This window comes from Oculina patagonica, chromosome 6 (genome assembly GCF_052425735.1).
Source record: "Oculina patagonica isolate OP01 chromosome 6, crgOcupat, whole genome shotgun sequence".
Taxonomy (NCBI): Eukaryota; Metazoa; Cnidaria; class Anthozoa; order Scleractinia; family Oculinidae; genus Oculina; species Oculina patagonica.
The window spans coordinates 20044542-20064890 of record NC_135763.1 but is presented as its reverse complement, the minus strand read 5'-3'; the positions used below and the strand labels follow the sequence as shown (position 1 = coordinate 20064890).

General features: G+C 39.0%; 1 protein-coding gene across 1 annotated transcript; it reads left to right on the top strand.

Moving 5' to 3' along the window:
- Positions 1–449: 449 nt before the first annotated feature.
- Positions 450–19647, top strand: LOC144657669 (uncharacterized). Its single transcript, XM_078518022.1, has 14 exons — positions 450–802; positions 1054–1349; positions 6069–7037; positions 8690–8792; positions 9090–9263; positions 9817–10170; positions 10982–11293; positions 12246–12364; positions 13371–13554; positions 14116–14363; positions 15024–15140; positions 15384–15829; positions 16517–18038; positions 19108–19647. The coding sequence occupies exons 1-14, from the start codon at positions 751–753 to the stop codon at positions 19156–19158; spliced, it is 4947 nt and encodes a 1648-aa protein (XP_078374148.1). The 5' UTR covers positions 450–750; the 3' UTR covers positions 19159–19647.
- The last annotated feature ends 702 nt before the right edge of the window (positions 19648–20349 follow it).

The window sequence follows — 20349 nt, the reverse complement described above, 5'->3', positions numbered from 1 at the left end:
GTTCCAAAACGGCGTCGCTTTGTGCACAATGGTTGCAAAAAGATCAAGAAATCGGCAATTAGCTCGACGCTGTCTTGCGCTGGCTTGTGCACACAGTGCTTTTTATTAGCTATTATCGTGCCACGAAGCTTTGTTTACGGCAAAAAATCGCTTTCAGAGGATTTAGAGCAACACTTTATTTACTTTCTGTCCGATTGAGCTCTTTGGTATCTAAAAATTTGTCATGTTGGATAATAGCTCAACCCGCACCGTTTAATTAATAACCTAAGTCTGTTGTTGTTGTGTCCAATGAAATGAAAGTCAAATAATCAAGTTAATACAATTTGACAACTCTTTGACAGTTACATTGTTTATTGCGTGTTGCCATGCGCACTACGATCAATCAGCCATTTGATAGCCAAGTGACTGTCCGAAGTGAAAAAATAAGATGTTAAAAATTTTCATAGGGAGGCATGCCAGTACTTTGATATTTCGGTAGGCACTTCAGTCCAGGGATATTTATCGGAAGCGAACTGACGTTTACACCACAAATAGTGTCATATCCTTGAGCCAATTGTTCCCAGAGCTTAAGGCGCCGAGGATATCCGGTAACATAACAGAGAGGCGAACTGTCCGTCGTGTGTACATTCCGCAGGAGACTCAAATGTCCAACTTGTTGTGTGGCTCCTATTTCAATTGTGACCCTGCTGAGGACAGCAATGTTTGTTTCTTAGAGCTTAGAATGATTATACTCGCTTGGCTATTTATAAGATGAACGCTGAAGAATTCTTTAAAGGCCTTTCTGAGCAAGACAAACTTGCAGGTAGTGTTTGCTAGACTTGACAGACCAGTAATATTTTAATGTTTTGAAACCCTGTTGATGCCTATCCCTCGTGCATGCACGCTTGCTTATCTTGATTCGCGCGCGCCACAGTTGTCTGCATTGTACTTTTATTTTTTTTTTTATTTTTAACTATATTATTGGGTAGCTCTTTAGTCCATTCATTGAAGGAGTGTTAAAATTAAGTTGCTCACCTTAGTAAATCAACTCACGCGGGCCTTTTAATTTTGCAGTGATCAACGTTGCTTTGCCTGGTTTAGATGTGTTCCTAGGGGAGGTTTTAGCCGAAGAAAATCTGAGCGAAAAAGGAGAGAAAATACGGCTTGATTTTTTAGATGTTCTTGACAACCTTGGATCGAAATCGCGCGTCGTAGAAATACACACTTCAACGAGTAACGACAACGAATCATCTCAGGAACAATCCCATCTTTCACGGTCAGACGACGACCTTGTTTTCGCCAAAGGTTATACACAAGACAGCACAGAGCAAGCGCATTGGCCCGAGGAAACTGCCGTGCTAGACGAAAAGGTATTTATTTATTCTTTCCAACGTGTTTGATAAATAAGAAATAGTGATCGTAATATTCATATATTGCCTCGGGTAGCGTGCAGTGCCCGTTTAATTTAATTGTAACAAACGAGTAAACAAGTGAATCGATCCCGAGGTCGAGGGTGCGAATTCTACACAATCGGAGCGGGAAATGATTTTTTCTGGCTTTCTGTGCTTGTTTGAAATTGGTGCAACTTTTCGTTCTTTTCCCGTAGAGGCATTTGTCATGTCCTTGGCGGAGCTGCCAGAGCGTAGCGGGCTTAGTGACATTAAATTGCTTGACAATATCAAGAACCGCAATTCCTGATACGACAATTATCCAATTCGTGAATACCGCTTTCTTTCGAAAATCTGAGATTGGATAGGAAAACCACAGACCTCAGCTGATAAATTCTCACAGAACAAAACAAGTCTTGGGGTAATATGAGTATTCACTGTGGTAAATTCCTAAAGTAATATGCAAGCGATCGATGTAGTTTGTTTCAACATAATTGTTGGTGGAAGTATACTAATTATCGAAACAGTGTTCGCAGGAAGCAATAAAATGACTGCATTCATGTGGGTTTCCCTTCTAAATGTGCTTCTTTCGTCACGCACTATTTTATCTTTTAAAATTTCGCAATGTACAACGTTGTACACGTACATTTCATCTGCTATTGCAAACTCGCTAATTCATAGAAATAAAAGATCTCGAGAACTGCGTAGGTGTTTTTAGCCACAAACGAATTTCCGTTCCGATCAGAAATCCAGCCATCCTGTCCTTTGATCGGTTCAGCTGAAATTTAAACGACTTTTATTATAAATGAAAAATTCATTCAAGTAATATTTTGTTGCTCGGTTTGTCTGCAGCACTGTTTTATCTCCAGAATAACAGCTTGTGCGGTTAACGCATTGGCCTGACCTTTTTCGCAAAAATTGGTGTTTGTGTCGCTGATTTAGTTCTCATTAACCTACAATCATGGCTATTTTTTTTTTTTTCTTGTTCTTTTTTTTTTTATTGTGAACCCTTGGAGTTCTCAACTGGCGGGTAAACTGAAATCAATACTGCTCAATAGCTGTGATTAACAATGAGAATGATAATTCTTGAACATGTGTTTTTCCGCTTGAATGCTATCTTTGGTGTGCATGCTGGTTGCCGCAAAAATTTGATTTGGAGATTACAGGTCATTTACTCCAAATCAGTCACTACAATAATGTTGTTTTGTCTTACTATTGCATAGTTTTTCTAAATACATTTGTTTCATATGTAGTTGCGAAGTAAGTGAACGGTTATACTTCGTTTTCAAAAAGTGTGATTTGTTTTGATTGCAATTTCTTCAAGCATGTCAATCGGATTGTCGATACAACCCCTTATATTGTTTTTTAGTTATCCATGATAATTTATATTAAGATTTCTTCAAATCTAAACACACAGTGAATATAGTAGTAAGATATATTGACACTAGGTTTCAACCTTGTAAGCTCAATATTAAGTTTGAGAGATGAATAAAAACATCGAAAATCTACATTGTTCCTTCTTAAAATTTAAAAAAATAGTAAAAACATTGTAAATTCAAACATAAATTCAAATAGGTGTTACAACAATTAATTAAATGTGAGATCTTAAATGAAACGAAAATACACAAATCAATGAATTTTTATTACGGTATTTGTTAAAGTGGATTTTAGTAGTATTACATGTATCTTTCATGCACTTCTTTAGAAGTGTTAACATGAATTCTTTTAGGGAGTGGTTTCTTAATCCTTTTGCTATGTATTTGAACATCATTTTGACATTTAGAAATGTTAATAGTTATTGAAAAAAAGGTTTTAAAAGCAGTATTTGGAAGTCCATTTGTTAATTTCTAGTAGGTAGAAAAAATAGAAATCTTCATATGGAAGAAAGAAATATACAAAATCTATGAATTTTACTAAAATTATTTTAATTGTAAGTTCTGGAGCGTATTTTCTGCATATTGTATTATAATATTGTCATGCAGTACCACTGCATTCATAAGTGTAGGAATGCTGTCATTATATTAGAAGGATAATTGCTTTGCTCTGTTTTTGCTAAATTATTATGTGACATAATCCTTATCTACAAGTACATCTTTTGCTCTGATATGTGTGATAGGAATTTGTAGGCATGTGATATCAGCAGTCAAGATGTTATGTCTACAGCCAGACTGGGCAATTAGAAGGGTGAAAGGGTGACATAGTTGTATGATAGGAGTGATGCTGTGCGTCACAGGTTGTAAGCATAACATACATCACTGGGACATTATTGATATAGCATATGTTGTTAAGGACAGTGTAAAGTCATTTAATCTTTTTCATAGATACCTGTATAAACTTGATTGGTTGTGCACATCCATGCAAATTATTTCTTTGTTTTTGTTATAGTCTGTTGTGTTTTTAAGAGCAGGGGTATGATGCATCAGCTCACAAGCTGTGTTTTGTGTTCAAGCATGTTTGACCTTTTGCTACTAAAGTAGGATGATTTAAGGATGATTTTAAGATAAATAAACATGAATTTCTGTCAGAACTTTACAGGAGATACCCACAACAAGGGTGTGTGATCTAATTACGTTTTTCATAATAAGCTTACCATCTATGTCGTGATTTTTGCATTTATATATTAAATAAAATTCTGAGACAATTTGTAAGTGAACATGTGTGAATGAGTGCACAATAATTAAAACACAAAAAACCAAAAAAACCGAAATGTAAACAACCCTATGTGTGTTAGTGCATGTGCACAAAAAACTTGTTTTATAACAAAGTAATTTTGATGTTGTCTGATTCAAGTCTGTGAGTCTGCAGTGTCCACAACTGAAATTGTTTGGGACAAAAGCTTGTTATTGTTTGTTCACTGTCTTCAGCTTTTGTCAAAATTCATTTACCAGTTGTCTTGCATGTACAAGTAGCCCTGGGCTAGCAACAGGTGTGTAGTAAGGGGATTCAGGAATACCCACATTGACACCATTCCTCTACATAGGCATTTGTCTCACTTTCACAGCATCTTGTATTTTGTTATTTAAAAAAAGCAAAATTTTAACATGTATGCCCAGTGAATTGAGTCTTACAAATGTGTGAGGTAGCGAAGCGTGTGAGGTGTGCCAGGCAAGGCAGCGAGGCCGCAAGGCGCGAGGCACGCAAGGCAAGACAGTGAGGCATGCGTGGCAGAAATCCCTACTCCAAATATAAAGGCTAACCGCAAGCTACCTTAGTTAACTGTAGCCTAACCGGAGTGCTATTTAGGCTAACCGTAGTGTTAGCCTAACCGAAGTGCTACATAAGCTAACCGGAATGGATCGCATGCCTCGCACTTTGTGATGACCCCAGTGAATCACAATCTGCATCAGCAACTGTACAGTAGGTAAAGTAAAGTAAAGTAAACTTTATTTAAGCAGGGTAGCCCATTATGCTCATCTGCTGCATCGATAACAAATTTAGATAAAAACTAGTAAGGGTAAAGCTTACTTAAAAGTTACATGAAAATTTAAAAAGATTACAAAATACTTAGCTAAATAGGCCTCTGTTTCGAAATGAGTCTACGTGCGAAACCATTCAAATGAAAATGAGTTTGATTTGCATGAAAATGGACCTGTGGGTGAAACTCATTTTCATATGAATGGTTTCGCACGTAGACTCGTTTTGAAACAGAGGCAAAGGGGAACTTGGAAATGGCCTATTACAATAACCACAGGCAGACCACCCTATGTGTTCGTGGTTAATAATTGTTGACAAAAGGTTATGTTGAAATCAATGGCGCATATAGAAACATTACGTCGGCTTCGATTTACTACAAAATATAAAATTTACTCTAAATGATTCAATAAAAGTTAAGATGAAATGCTGAATGTGTCTTGTGTCGTATTTTTTTGCCGCCCAAGCCCTTTAAGACGTTTATTTTGCGAGATCATTGAGTTTACCGCCGGCGGTAAAGCTGCCTGCCTTGTTCTCTCTTCTCTCTCTCTTCTCTCTCTCTTCTAACGGTCGCTAAATGATCTCGCAAAATAAACGTCTAAAAGGGCTCGGGGCGGCAAAAAAACACGACACAAGACACATTCAGCATTTCATCTTAACTTTTATTGAATCATTTAGAGTAAATTTTATATTTTGTAGTAAATCGAAGCCGACGTAATGTTTCTATATGCGCCATTGATTTCAACATAACCTTTTGTCAACAATTATTAACCACGAACACATAGGGTGGTCTGCCTGTGCAATAACATTGTACAATGACATGTGTATATTGTAAGTCACTTGTTTTAAGCAGACACACTCAGACAAAGTTTAAGTGTGTGTTTATGAGATATATGTCCATGTAATGGAAGTACATGTACATGTAGGATGGTATGAGGCAGGGAAAAACTTAGGTAAAATTATACCACTTAAAGCAATAACCACACGCACAAATCAACTTAGTTTTGTAGCCAAAACTTCATGTGAGTGTAAAAAAGAGTTGTTTTAATGTGATTCCAACAAGCCCACCTTTTGAAAGTTGTGAGAGGCACCTGGAAGAAGGTTTACATACTGTCATGTAATTTATGGTGGATAATGAACAAGATTTTGGTTAAAAAGTAAATGATCCACTAATGTATATGCAAGGTGACTATTCTTCATGGATCAATATACCATCATGCTTATACTTCCCCTTGCACTGACTGCAAATTTCTTTGCTAAAATGTAATCACTTCTGTTATTCACCACCAGGAAAGTGCCGATATACTGCCATGCCGAAAAGGTACAGATAGCACAGAGGAAAGTGGGATCTTTCTATGCAGTTCATCACTGCCTCAGTCAGATGCAACAGTACATAAAGACACTCTTAATCTACCTATGTTGGATTCAGTGGATGCTTGGTCTCGAGACACAATCATCTCAGAGACAGGCAGTGCAGAGATTGAAGTCCTTGATGGCTGGGAAAGTGATGCCAATGGTCAAGAAGAGGGTTATTTTACAGGCGATAATGTCTTTGTTGACTTTACAGTTCACAAACTTGACCTCCAGCCTAATGAGTTTGGGGAACTTCATAGTGGTGTGATGTACATCAGGGAACATCCTGGATGGCACAAGAGGTGGTTTTCAATTAGTGACCAATGTTTAACATGCTTTCGACACAGATCTGAGACTAAGATGTTGTTCCAGATTCCTCTTAAAGGAGCAAAAATTATCCCAACAGATAGGAAGAAAAGTAGAATGTTTCCAATTACTTTGTCAGTTCCAAGAATACGCGAGACCATTATTTTTGCAACAACAGAGGAGCACTCAAGACAAGAGTGGGTATATGTGGTGAATTATGTCATTTCTAGACTTATAGAAGATGATAGTAGTCCTGACTCACCAGAGAATCAACCTGCTATTTCATATGACACTTACCTCAAACTCATTGGTGAAGAAGCAAGTCCAACCAGAAATAGTCTCATTGTTGAGACACTTGAAAAACATGATCAGTCACGGAGGAGAAAACTGTCAGGTTGTCTTGATGGGACCAAAATTATAGAACCTTGTGCAAGTTGGACTGATAACAATGATAACCCACACTCAGTTGTTGTTGTTGCTGGATCTTTAGCACCATGGAAAATAGCTGGTGTTGAAGATGAAGAAGATGAAATGCTTGTCATGAACAATGAGCTTGCACCAGGACTGGATGAAGATGAGTCATTCAGAGAGCTACAAGAGGTAACAGAATTGCACTGTTATTATTATTTTTTGGTCCAACAATATTTGTGAGCTTTTCAATAGAGTTAAATCATGTGTGGCCCAAACAGGGGATTTAATTGGTCTTCTCTATAAAAATGTTTTCTCTAACATTATCATTCCTCATTCCATGTATGATGTACATTTATTACATGTATCAGTAAGTTCAAGTTGTGCAAAACAGGAGTGCGTGCAACGTATGTGTACTACATACAGTGGAACCCCGCTTAACGGACACCCGCTTAATACAGACACCTCGGTATTACGGACAGTTTCGTTGGTCCCGACGAAAACCTCATACATGTTCTCTCAAATTAACCCGCTTAAAACGGACACCCGTTAATACGGACAACGGACACTTTTCCGTGCCCCGAATAACAAACTGACATGCATTGTCAAACCCCGCTTTATGGACACTGTTTATCCCTGCGCTGTCAATTTTCATAGTCGCGACTTTTTGCTTACTTCACTCTGGTCAAATAACGACAGAATTAGACGAGTGAAAACGTTTTTATTGCAAAGAGTAGCTTAATAGCGTGTCTTGCAAAGGTTTTGTCAAATCTTCAGTCCGCCTGGTTGTGTCGCAAGCTGAAGGCTTCCTTGCAAAGTAAAGTTACCGACTTTTTCAAATGAGTTTGTAGAGTTTAAGAACGGTTACGGTCAGAATTTCAGTTATCAACTTAATAGAAAACGTTCTGTTGCTGTTAAAATGCGTTTTATTTCTTGTATATAGGAAAGTTGAGACATTTTCAGATAGTTCCACTGTTGAGTTTATTGAGGTTTAGTTCGAGTGTCTAACCAGTTTAAAAGGTTTTCGTAAAAACTTTTAATTTTTGTCAGAGGGTTCACAGTTAGCATTTGTTACAGTTACAGTACAATTAAACAACATTCTGTTGCCGTAAAAACGTTTGCCTTCATCTGTGTCGATAAAACATGTTTCCGTGACATTTTTCCCGAGACCCCGCTTAATACGGACACCCCGTTAATACGGACAATTTGGCCCGTCCCCTTGGTGTCCGTATTAACGGGGTTCCACTGTACAGTCGAAGCTCTCATAAGCGGACACCCTCGGGACGTGAAAAAAGTGTCCGCAACTGGAGCTGGCCGCTTACGAGAATGGTTCTTGTAAGCGGCCACTAGAGGTGTAGGGGATAGATGGCCGCTTACGGGAGCTTGCCCAGCTAACATAATGCTAATATGCATGTTAGTGGTGTTTCGAAATGTAACCGGACGTGGATGACGACAAAACAAACACTGAAATATGGTACTGTAAATACAGTAAAATCATTTTGACGAACGGCGATGTGAAGTTGATTGATTAATACAAGATACAGAGGTATTTTATATGATTTTCTTTTCGGTGTCCGCTTACGGGAGCTTAAAAACAAAGAAAAAGTCTAAGTCGTAATCTCGGAAAGTGTCCGCGGCCGCTTACGGGAATGTCCGCTTACGAGAATGTAAAAATACAGAGTTTGTATGGGAGTAAAAACGGGGTTTCTAACAAGGTGGCCGTAAGTAGAGCTGTCCGCTTACGAGAGTGTCCGTTAAGAGAGCTTCGACTGTATGTATATTCTGTTATTTCTTCTAAACTTTTTTTCTCTTCGTTTGTGTGTGTGTTTTTACGTGCTTCTTAGTTATTGCCAGACATTATTCAAGGATGCAAAATTCCTAATGAAGGAGGGAAAAAGAAAAAGAAAATCTTCAAGGCTAATTCCTCCAGCAACGTAGGGAAAGTTGGTGAGTTAAAGACAAATGAAATAACATATGCAGTCCTTGGTTAAAGTATAGATTACATCCCTCTCCTCTGATACCTTGCCAGAATTCCTCCTTATCTGTTAAAATACCAGACCAGCTGACATTTATTTTTTAGATCAGTATACATCAGTAGTCCTCTGAGTGAAATATGATCCCCTAAAATTACCATGTGGGCAGCTACAACAAAAGTGGCCATAAAAACATAAAGGGGTGGTCAAAAAGCAGGGTTTCACAACACTGCCGACAGTTCGCTTATCACTATTATTACTCCTGGCTTAGGTAACCTTGATGGAAGTTTCTTGTCAGCAAGCAGTTGTGAAGGAAAGTCATCTTCAATCTCAGATCTACAAAGCCCAGGTTCAAAAGTAAAGAGACATGGATCGCTGGTTAATTCATTGTCATCTAAAGCTATGCGAGTCAAGTCAAGGATAACCGACTCTTTCTTCAAGAAAGGTATTATAATTATAAATTCGTGATGAAAATGTAAGTTATTGTTTCCAAAAATGTAGTAAAACAGAGCTTCCACCATCTAAAGTTTTCCAATGTTTTAAAAACATTTTGAAATAATGTTGATGGAATCAAATATAAGTCACGAAAACTGAAAGTATATGGGAACTAAATTAAGAGACTCTAGGAAAGGCGTGAATGTACATGTATGTTGTGGATGTTGGGTGGGCTGACCTAAACTCCCAGTTGTCGTTAAGTAGGTAATAAGTGAATTTGTCGCAGCCCCTTATTGAACATTTATGTACGTACTTTAAGTCGAAATGTAGCTCGTTCTATTTGGGATGCCATGCAATGCCGCTGATGAACTAAAGGAGCAATGATATTGTGAAATTAGTCCAACCTTGTTTCCAACCTTTGAGAACTTTAGAGTTTGCAAGGCTTTTACAAAAAATTATAAAATTCAGTTGGCCTGCAGCTGGGGAAGTGGAAAGGGTGAAAGCTAAAATTAAATGCAATTTTTTTTTATACATTCATTTCTGTTCTTCTCTTTGGCCCACAGGTCGTAAAGATGACATCAAATCTCCACGTGAGCTGGCTTCGTTTCAAAGCACCACATTTTCTGGGTATTTACTTCGAAAGAAAGGGCTTCAGTGGAAAAACCGGTGGTGTGTTGTCAAAGAACACTCGCTGTTCTGTTACAAAGACTTCGGAATCGGAACAGCAGAGCTTCAGGTTCCCTTGCATAGTGCCTCGATAAAAACAATGGATGACAGCAGCGAATGTGACAAGCCTCACATGTTTGTGTTAACATGTGATAAGGAAGAGCTGCTGTTTGCGGCCGAAAATGATGCTGAGTTAGAAGAATGGATTATGGTCCTGAATGATGAAATACAGTCGATTGAAAACTCGCAAAGTAAGTGACTTTCTAAACTACAGTAGTTCAGCTTCATGGTTTTCGGAGCTGTCTCAAAGAAATATTGAAACGATTCCTTCAATTTCGGCGAACATTAATTTTTACAAAGGTGTTTCTCTAGGTTAAGTTTTTTAATACCTAACCCTATCGTTTTTACTTACCAACTGGAGTTCTTAGCTGTAGGCTTCAATATTCCTATGTCAACTTGGGATCTTTTTTGGCGCTTCTTCTTTCTTTCAAAATCTTTGGTAAGGATGGGCCGTACTCGATACCAAATTTCGTCCTCGTTTTTGCTTTTGAAAAGTTGTCCGTTCGCACTTTGTCTCGTCTGGTGCTGGCTGCGTCTCCGGTCGCCTGGGTTGCATGGCTCTTGTGTTCTTGTCAAGTTCTTCCTGTCGTGAATCATCAAATCGCACGCTCATTCGCCAGGACTTCTTTTGTCTCAATCACGTGAATTCGTCCGGGTCTTTCGTTCGATTGATTCGGGGCAAATTCGTATCGATATCGTCGTTTGAAAACCTGTATCGGCCCATCCTTAATCTTTGGATGCCCTTCTGGGTTCGTCTTCTGTTTCGCGGGCTTGGTGACCGCGTAGGTTTTGGCGGGAGAGTATCCCCAGTCGAGTACATCCGGGGTATCTCAGCTTTTGAGGGCGTGTGGTGGTTGGATTTTATTGAATGTCGTTTTGAGTAGGCTAGGTCAAGCCAGTTCAAGTTTATTAATTTTTTCTCATTTATTAAATGAGATATATATATTCGATCACTATTGGGATTACAGTTCTAAAACCGGTTCGTTCTTGTTTATCTGGCAGGTCCTGCGCCAGATTCACCAGAGAAAACCTTGGGCGCGTCTCCCACTGAATCTCACTCTGAATGGTCTGTACCAGGAAGCCCGACTCCTTTAGACAACAAGGAAGAAAGAAAAAAGAATAAAGATTCTTCCCCTGTGGGAAGCAAAAAGGCGTCCATATTTAGTACAATTGGACATAAGCTCACCAAGTCGAAACCCAAGCCTGTCCCCGGTGGTACGTTGGCTGTTCCCACTGTAGATGTTACCACAAGTAGTAGTGTGGAGGACGGCTTTGTTTTAGTGCAGCACGGATCAAACGCTGAGGGCAATGCAGGTCAGTCAGAAAAGGACTAAAGTATGGGGAGAGCAGGGGAGAATGGGAACGAAGTACATTTAAATTGAACCCCTATTACATTTGTTTAGATCTGAATGCTATAAAGGAGCTCGGAAATTTTTGGTACGAATGTCGACTAATTCACTTAATGATTGCATTTAAGCATTTGAGGGTAAACTGATTTCTAGATTTTTCATCAGCATTGCCCCGCTGGTTGTATCATCGCTTTCATATATCTTGTTTTCACAGCAGTAGAATGATGAGTAGATTACGTGACGGCCGTCACGCCTTCATTTTTACGTTTACGTTCATTGATACAAATTCCAAACTGTAGCTGAGAGAAATCATCTTTGTCCAAATTTCTTCAAAACGAATGTGAAGTTTTGTTGTTTTTCCTAGGACTGATATTGTTGATTATAGTTTTCTTGGTAATCAACAGATAAAAGTAGACCTATATAATTTGTACTTTGGTTCGTTAGCCAATAGTAAATAGTTTATCAAGACTGGTGTAACACCTTCAGTTTTCTCTCTTTAACAAAAGAACGCTTAACTTTACTAAGTAAATTATGTAAAAGAAGAAAAATGCTGAAAAAGCGTAAAAATGTCTTTTAGTATGTCACACCTAAAAGAACTTGAATTCTTGTCAAAATTAATGAACCATGAAAAACATGTTCCCATGCAGCCACTTATGGCAATATAAACTATGAGAACCCATATAAGCTTATGCTTGCTCATATTGTATTCAGGGTCGTCGTCTTCCTTTACGATTGCCAAAGTCAAGGACCTCTTGGCATAAATTAAAAGATCATTTGCTTTTCGATTATAATTAAATTTATTTTTGGATCAAATTTTTATTATTTGTCGCTGTACCGATAAGCATGGGTTTTAAGTGGCGTCCTGTTGACGGCACGTAACGTTCCAATCCGCATGTAATTTGTTGTTATTATTTTAGGTTCTTCAACTGTGGCGAAGAAGTCCAATAAAGTTTCAAGACTCGAAGTGGCCACTTCTCATACCATGGAAGGCTTTCTCAATCAACGTGTCGAGGATGATATGTGGCTAAAATGTTGGGTATGTTAATCTTACATTTGTTCTTGGTGTAGTTGGTCCTATGTATCATTCTGTTGTTTTCGTTAAGGGGTTGGCCGGCTTCCTAATAAGCATGACTTGCACGAGTCGCCCGAGGAGCTACGTCACGGGCCGGCTTCACGTCTCGACAAGTGTATCGTAACTGTTTTGACTTCACTTCCTTGCTCTTTCTTTCCTTATTGTTAGATCTTAGGTATTTTTTTTACTTGTGTATATTGATATTTAGAAGTTTCCTTCCATATGAAGATGGTTTTATACGTTCGTGACATTGCTGTTGTTGTTGACATACCTCAAGGCATAAGATAATGATAAAGGACGTTGTGAAAGTTTACTCGTTGAGTGCCTCTGCTTAGAAGCGTGAAGGAATTTTGCGTATACATGTAGGTTTGAGTCGGTGACGAAAATCATGAATGTTCATCATTTCTGAGCCTTTTCCAACTTTTTATTTACTAATTACTTCTCATTGGCGGGTTTTTTTCCTCGTCACTAATATTCTCAGTTTTTCCTTATTTTGCGGGTAGAAGGCAAGATTAAAAGATAGGCCTTTGGCACGGTTTTCAGTACCTCAAGCTCTTCGAATGTCAAAGCACATTATGGGCTGTTTACTGCGGTTAAAATATGTCAAATTGTCCCTGAAGATTCTCAGTATTCGATCGTGTGGTATTACGCCTCGTATACGTATCAGTTTACGTTCTTAAAGTTATGTAACATTACCAAACACCATAACAACGATGCCTTATTACCATATAGCTGTTATACTTGTTTGTTGCTAATATTATAGCTTATATTATCAGTCTAGCTGTATTTCGCTACTCCGCGTAGTGGTTGAAGAAATGTTTGCGGAACTTTTTGGGTCAACCACATATTAGCACATAAAAGTCTAGATGCCAAATGCCTCTCCTTTGCGTCCACTTCCCCAAAACACAGTATCGAGAGCCCGCTTACCAGCGTCGTTAACAAAAATTTACTGGTAAATTTCTTCTTCCAGGTAAAACTTGAAAATCACATTCTTCATATTCACGACGACAAGGACAGTACGGACTCGGTTGTGGTAAAAATCAAGCTCAGTAACTGTGTAGTTAAAGACTGGAGTGACGAACAACGACCGTACGTCATGGAAATAAGACGGACCCTTGGACGACCTCATTACCTACAAGCTCAAAACGAGTCAGGTACGCGTCCAAGAACAAGAGAATGTATTTTTAATATAATAACGTGAATATTTTTTCTATTTTATTACATGAGTTACTGTCCGTGTCACCCTTCAAATTTGGTTGTTTTGTGATTTTGTATTTACTATGCATCCATATATGCATGGAAATGATTACTGTCCATTACTAGAGTAAGTCGTTTGTAGAAAATGTGCCAGCTATTAAGCAAAAGTTTGCTCAGTCAAGGGCCTGCTCTCACCTACTTTCAGTTTGAATCGATAACAGAATTTTAATACGTACTATGATCGGCTTATCCTTTACCAATAAAAGGGAACGTGGCCCCTTCCCCCAAGGATCTCACAAGGCTAAAGGAGGGGCTGATCCCAAGTTACGGCTTACTACGTTGGAACAAGTTTACAAACAATTGCTGACAGACCCAAAGCAGTGTAACTGATAAATCTATGAATGGATTAATTACACTGGAACTTGTACCACAATAATACGTTATAGAGCTACATATCAGCATTAAAGCTCTCGTTCAGTTTTATTTATTTGTATCTCGTTTTTGTTTCTGCATCACAGAGTACACAGAGTGGAAATCGGCGATCAGTGGGTCAATAGTACATACACCTAAAGTAGCCCGGAGACCAGTGCTGACTTGGAGCTCTACGGAAGACGATAGAACAAAAGAACGCTCTGTACCTTTGCTCGTCAAAGCACAAAGCGAGTCAGTCGATAGAGATGACGTGTTTCAAAAGACCGAGGAGGCTCCTACATCACCAACTGGTCATCCCGTTAGGCCTAACACTCCGCTTAACCCCTCCCCACGGGTGAGTGGCCACATAATCTTAAAACCCTATCTATCCTACTGTTGCTGTTCATTGCCTTGGGGATTTATGGCCCCGGCTTAAAATTTGAGCACGTTTTCGGCTGTGTTAAAAGAAAATTTGAAACAGGACACATGTAATGCAGTAGTTAGTTATAGTTTCTAAAAGATCTGTTGTGCTGTATCGGTGGGCAAGTAAAACACTTTATTGAAGAAGATGATAAAGGTAAATAAACTACCGTAGCTAATTTTGAAAAGTCAACGTTACTAGCGTTAGCCCCTCGTCAGAGCTTTGTCTTTTAGTTGCTCCGACACAGTGGGGCAAATTAAACGCTCGAAACGTCACTGAAGCTTTCACAATTCGCTACGGAGGTTTATTTATCTTTATCAACTTCTAGTTGATAATCAAGTAAATGCAGTACTTAGTTTACCAAACCAGCGCATAGTCTTTTTGTCCTTGCACCCACTTATTGGCTACTTCAACTAGGGATTTCCTGCGCCAGGTAAATCCACCCAAAGTTTTTATTTTATAGCAATTGTATTTAGCCATCTATTGATGTCAGGTATATATCTTTCGTGACTCATCCCACTCACATTAGTAATTGTTATTTATTAGTAATTTTTAATCGTTTAAAAAGTAACAAGGATGCTTTTCGTTTTGCAGCCATCTACCGCTGGTGATGTGTCAAACTCGGAGAGTGACGAGGGTGAAACCGCTGTTCAGGATGCACCAATACCTGAGCCCGTTGAGAGGTGGCGATCTTTTTCCGAAGGAGAGAAGGTACATGGAGTGGTATTCTACAAGTTTGACTGCTGTTTGTGTGTTTGTTGATAGGGAAATAATGTTCTGTGTTTGAGGCTTAAAGTTTGTCGTTTCAAATTGTCGGAGCAAACTGAAACTATAGTGGAATATGGTACTTGTTACCAAGGTACATGTATGAAGACAAGAAGTTACGATGCTTGCGACTCAACCAAATTTGTTTCTCTTTCGCTAACCATCTCTGTTTTGTTTTTCCAAACGCAGGAAGAAGAGAGAAAGACCAGAAGTAAGCTACATCGGTCCATCTCTAACGTCATCCCGGTCATCACGCATTTTCCTGGCAAGCGTAAACGGCGCAGCCGCACTGTACCAAATGTGAACGTGTCTCCGGACCTGATCGTGAATGTCAAACACTCTTCGTGCCTCTTTATGCGTAATGGTAAAGGGCTATGGACAAAGCGGTGGTGTGTGTTACAGGAGGATAAACTGCATCTGTTTAGACGTCCCGACGAAGTTGTACCTATGTTGTCTATTCCCTTAAAACAGTGCGAAGTACGACGGGCTTACAAAAAGACGAAAAAATTCAGTTTTGAGCTGAATGTTCCTTCCGAGAAGGAGGATTATTGCTTCGCTGCTGATACTGAGAAGGAGATGTTAAGTTGGATCAGGTTATTAAGAGTAATAGCAGAAGAAGCAGACGCCAATAACAGGTTTGTGTCATAGAGGAATGTTGCTTTTTATCAGAAAAAGAAACGTAAAATGTAGAATTAGTCGAAAAACAACAACTTGGAGTAATACCCTTTAGCCCTGAGTAACCAGCGTCTAGTTTCTCCCAAGCAATTCAAAAGTTCAACATGTGGGTAATGAGAAAAACATTGTCTAATGAGAAAGATGTAAAGATGTCACGAGCGTAGCACAAAGAAGACATCTTAGTTCCTAACGGCATTCGAACCCATGACTTCCCAAACACCGGGCGGGCGCTCTATCCAATTTGCTACAGAGAGACTCGTGGTGAGCAAGTTCATTTACTAGGTTTATATGTGACACGCGTCCTGCATATACTGCTAGGATCAGCATCGCTGAAATGTCGATATCGTACTGTATGGTGATAAATTCAGAAAGATGGTTAATGTTAAGCAAACGAGGAAGATGTATTGATCATGATGTCACTAGCGTGGGACAAAGAAATAATCTTAGTCCCATGTTTGTGATATAATGATCATTACATCTCTCTCATTTCACTACCGAGCTGTTATTAAAAATACAGTCTATCTTTCTTTTTTCACCATTTATTATGTGATGTAATCAATTCTTCCAACTATCATAACAAGTTATGTATGAACACCAATAACGAAATAACGAGAATTATTTACCAATCTTTTGTTCAATCTTTTCAGCTTTACGCGAGATTTACAAGAGATCGCCAATGGTGATGCTGTGCACGACTCCAAAGTTATTAAACAGCCTGTAGACGAGCCTGCAAATCAGTCACCAGTCGACACCTGGCAGAATGAAAACGAGGCTCGCCAGACAGAACCTAGCTCTCCGGCAGAATTGCAAAAGAACGAAGAAGTGGTTACTGCAAACGACAGGAGTGAAGGGTCACCGCAACAAAGTCCTGTGAACTTCTCTTCTGTCATGAGACCCACATCGCTTGATGGCGTGCTCAAACTTCTTCAAGATCAACAGTTAATCCAACAACTTGGACAACAGAAATTCAACAAAGTGAAAAAGGCGCAAAAAGCGTGGCAAAGGTCAGCGGCCGCGGCTTTGAAAGAGCATCGCTCTGGGTCTATTATCCCGGATGTGGAGAAAAGCGAGTCCACGGTTCAAGAGGAGGTAAGGCGCAGAACCTTGTCCATGTCGTCGACGCAAGCGACACATAGAGAGCTTGGTTCGCCTCGGCTTGGTGCTAATGAAATCATAGAGCAGTTTGAAAAACTCGCTGAAGAAGAAAGACTAAGAACATTGAAAAAGGAAACTTTGTTAAAGAAGCGTCGAAATTCACTCACGCTTGAGAAAGATGTGCTGAAGAAGAAGATGACCAAAGGACAGGAAAAGAAACACACTATGAAAAAGCTTCTTGGTAAAGACGAGGCTGCGAGCAGTGAGGACAAGCAACGCGTCGAAGAAAGGCTTCAAAAAGTGAACCAGGAACTTGCGACCATTGAAAGAAACTTGATGGAAAACAAAATGAGCGAAACACAAGCTTTGGACAACATCAACGTTATGAAAACGAAAACGGTTAGAAAGCATTCTTTTGTCAAACACACGGGCAACAAAATAACAGCGGAGCAAAAACGCAGTGAATTTAAGACGTCTCCTTCCGAATCAACTTCCTCTCAGGGTTCCACAGAGGAAAAGCTAGAGAAAGATTCACCCAATACTCAACAAACGCTCGGAGCTGCACGCAAGCAGAGCGCTGCTGTATCGCTGGCCGTGCTTGAGAAAGAACTCAGAAAGATTTCGCCCGTCGGTAGCCGAAGGATTACCCTCGCAGGTGACCCGAGACCCGGTCGAGTCTCTTGGTCTTCCGAAGGTTCCCAAGAAGACTCTGTTCTGAAGGATTCGCCAATATTCAATAAGAAACAAGCTCTGGAAAAGAAAGTTTCAACGGGCTCGGAGGGTTCAGCTGGCGATCAGTCCTCTCTTTCAAGGCCCAAATTATCCGACAGCGCAGAGTTGAGACGAAAGAGATTTTCCGCTTCCGGCACAAAGGTGGCATTTCACAACGTGTCCGTTGACATTCCGACCGAAGACGAAAACAAACCCGAAGACGAAAAAACAGTCGGCCACAGATTGTCTACCTCGTCGGAAAAGGGCGTGGCTGATGTGATGTCTCGTAAACTGTCAGTTAACTCTGAAAGAGGCTCAGAAGAGCACCGTGCCAGCTTGATGAATGCCTTATCACAGATTAAGGTATGCGTTCATTCTTGTAATGATTCACAAAATTGGAAATACATGTACCCCTTTTTTTTTTTTTTTTTTTTTTTTTTTTTTAAGGTTTTTTTTCTTTTTTTTTTTTTTTTTATTAATTACTTTTTTTTTTCCAAAAAAACCCTTAAATTTAATAAAAAAAAAAAAAAACAATTTATTTTAACAAAACAAACCAACCAAATACCAAAAATATGGTACTCCAGCGAGAACAGCCAGGGAGCTCAGATATTGCAATTCTTTGGGTGTTTTGAGTAAAACAATTATTACACTCACGCTTGTTGGATATCAAATAATTATAGTGAACTCGGCGCTACGCGCCTCGTTGGATGTCTTCCATCTCATATCCACGCGCCTCGTTGGCTATAACGATCTCATATCCAACAAGTGCAAGTGGAATAATTGTTTCATTAAAAACGCCCAAAGAATTAAAGTATTTGAGCTCCCCAGCAGTTTTCGTTGCTGCGTATCGGCTACCATATTATTTTGTGGCTAATGGTGTATATTATGAGTTCATATGCCATTGTCTGTTAACCAATCAAAACTCAGGAATTGAAATATACCAATTGCTAGTTTTTAATAATTGTTAAATAGACTATAACAAGTATTAGCGATACTTCAGAGCACGCGAACAATCGTAATAGGCAAAACTTGTATCTCCTGAGTTCCTTAAATAAAGAAATAGATATATTAATAACCTTGTAATATACACAAGCTGGGAGGCGCGGTGTCCTGATGGTTGCGTGCTGGTTTCAAGCTCGGATCAAGCGGTCCGGGTTCGATCCCAGGCTGGGTTCACTGTGTTTGTTCTTAAGCAAGACATTTCACCCTTATAGTGCCTCATCTCCTCCCAGGTGTATAAATGGGTACCGGCGACTTTAATGCTGGGGTAGCCCTGCGATCGACCAGCTTCTCATCAAGTGAGGAGTAGAAATACTGCTAGTCGCTTCATGCAACGGAAACTGATGGGTACTTGGCCCAAAAGCAGACTTAACCATACGTAATTAGGTTGGTTTATATGCTTATTAAATATCTATATTTTTTTGGTTTTCAGGACTTTGAAGACTTTGCCGCTGGTTCCATAAGTGAGAAGTGGAGCAAATGAAATATTATTGCCTGGTATCTCGGAAAACAAAAATTAATATATTTTGTATACATACGATCTCCGCGCTTCAATATAACAAAGCATACTTTCAAAAATCATATTCTGTTTTGGTTTAGAGACATTAGTGTATGACTGGTATATTTAGTCATCAGTGGTTAAATGTGTATATAGATTGCAATTATATTTAGAAACAGAAACACAGTGACAGATAAAGAAACATAATGATAATGAAAGTGTACTCTATTCTAAATCCCTCCACGTTATGCATATATTCAGTTTGCTTTCGTGTGCTGTTTTGAATAAGATGATATAATTACATGACCTCTCTGTATTATAAAGGTATCGCTCATAGGTAATTTGGCTTAACAAAACTAATAATGTTAATTTCTACTTATTTGCGAGTAAGGGCAGTAATATATTAATATGCTTCTTTTCCATGAAAAGACTCCGACGAAGTACCGCTACATATTTATAGCATGGTACAGTGATAAAACACCTGTTATTTTCTGACGGCCCTTCTACAGTCATCGGTCATAACGATCCACGCAGGTCGTGTGCGTTTCCGTGGCGGGCACTGCGGCCTCTCCACCACACTTCACTGTGGCTCGTTTCCTCCTCTTCTGATTGTAGCTATATATATATATATATATATATTGTTGAACAACGCCCACAATAAGTACAAGATGACTATATACTATATACTGTATACTCTCCATATAGAGTGATTTCAGTTAACCCGTGAAATAGTTATTACACTTTTAGATACTATTAGACACAAATTCCATTGTTTTCTTTTGTTTCCGTTCGACTATTACGCACAAACTGCTAGATATTGTTTCACGGGTTAAATGAAATCACTCTAACCCATTACGTATACCTTATTCAGTTAAACGAGCATTGTATTTAGTTGTTAGCGTATAAACAAAATGGCCAGAGCCGATGGTAAGGAGTAAACTGATTTACTCGTCAAAATTATACAAAATCCGGTTTGTCAGGTTTATCAGGTTATCATGCCATTATGGCTTGTAAGAAAAAAACATAGTAAAGGACAGTGTAAGCGTTTCTTTTTTTACGTATTTTTTAATACTTTGTTACATTAGCTTTATAAGCGTCACCTTACACATGAAAACCCATTGTAGTTAAGATTGTCATTTCTCGCTTTAATCATGAATGAGAACTTTTTTACGATGT

What these genes read in the sequence shown, in the direction of transcription:
- LOC144657669 (XM_078518022.1), top strand. Translation starts at nt 751, where the DNA reads ATGAACGCTGAAGAATTCTTTAAAGGCCTTTCTGAGCAAGACAAACTT. An exon ending in CAGCAACGTAGGGAAAGTTG is followed by an intron (nt 8,793 to 9,089) that starts GTGAGTTAAAGA and finishes CTCCTGGCTTAG; the next exon opens with GTAACCTTGATGGAAGTTTC. An exon ending in CTTTTTCCGAAGGAGAGAAG is followed by an intron (nt 15,141 to 15,383) that starts GTACATGGAGTG and finishes TTCCAAACGCAG; the next exon opens with GAAGAAGAGAGAAAGACCAG.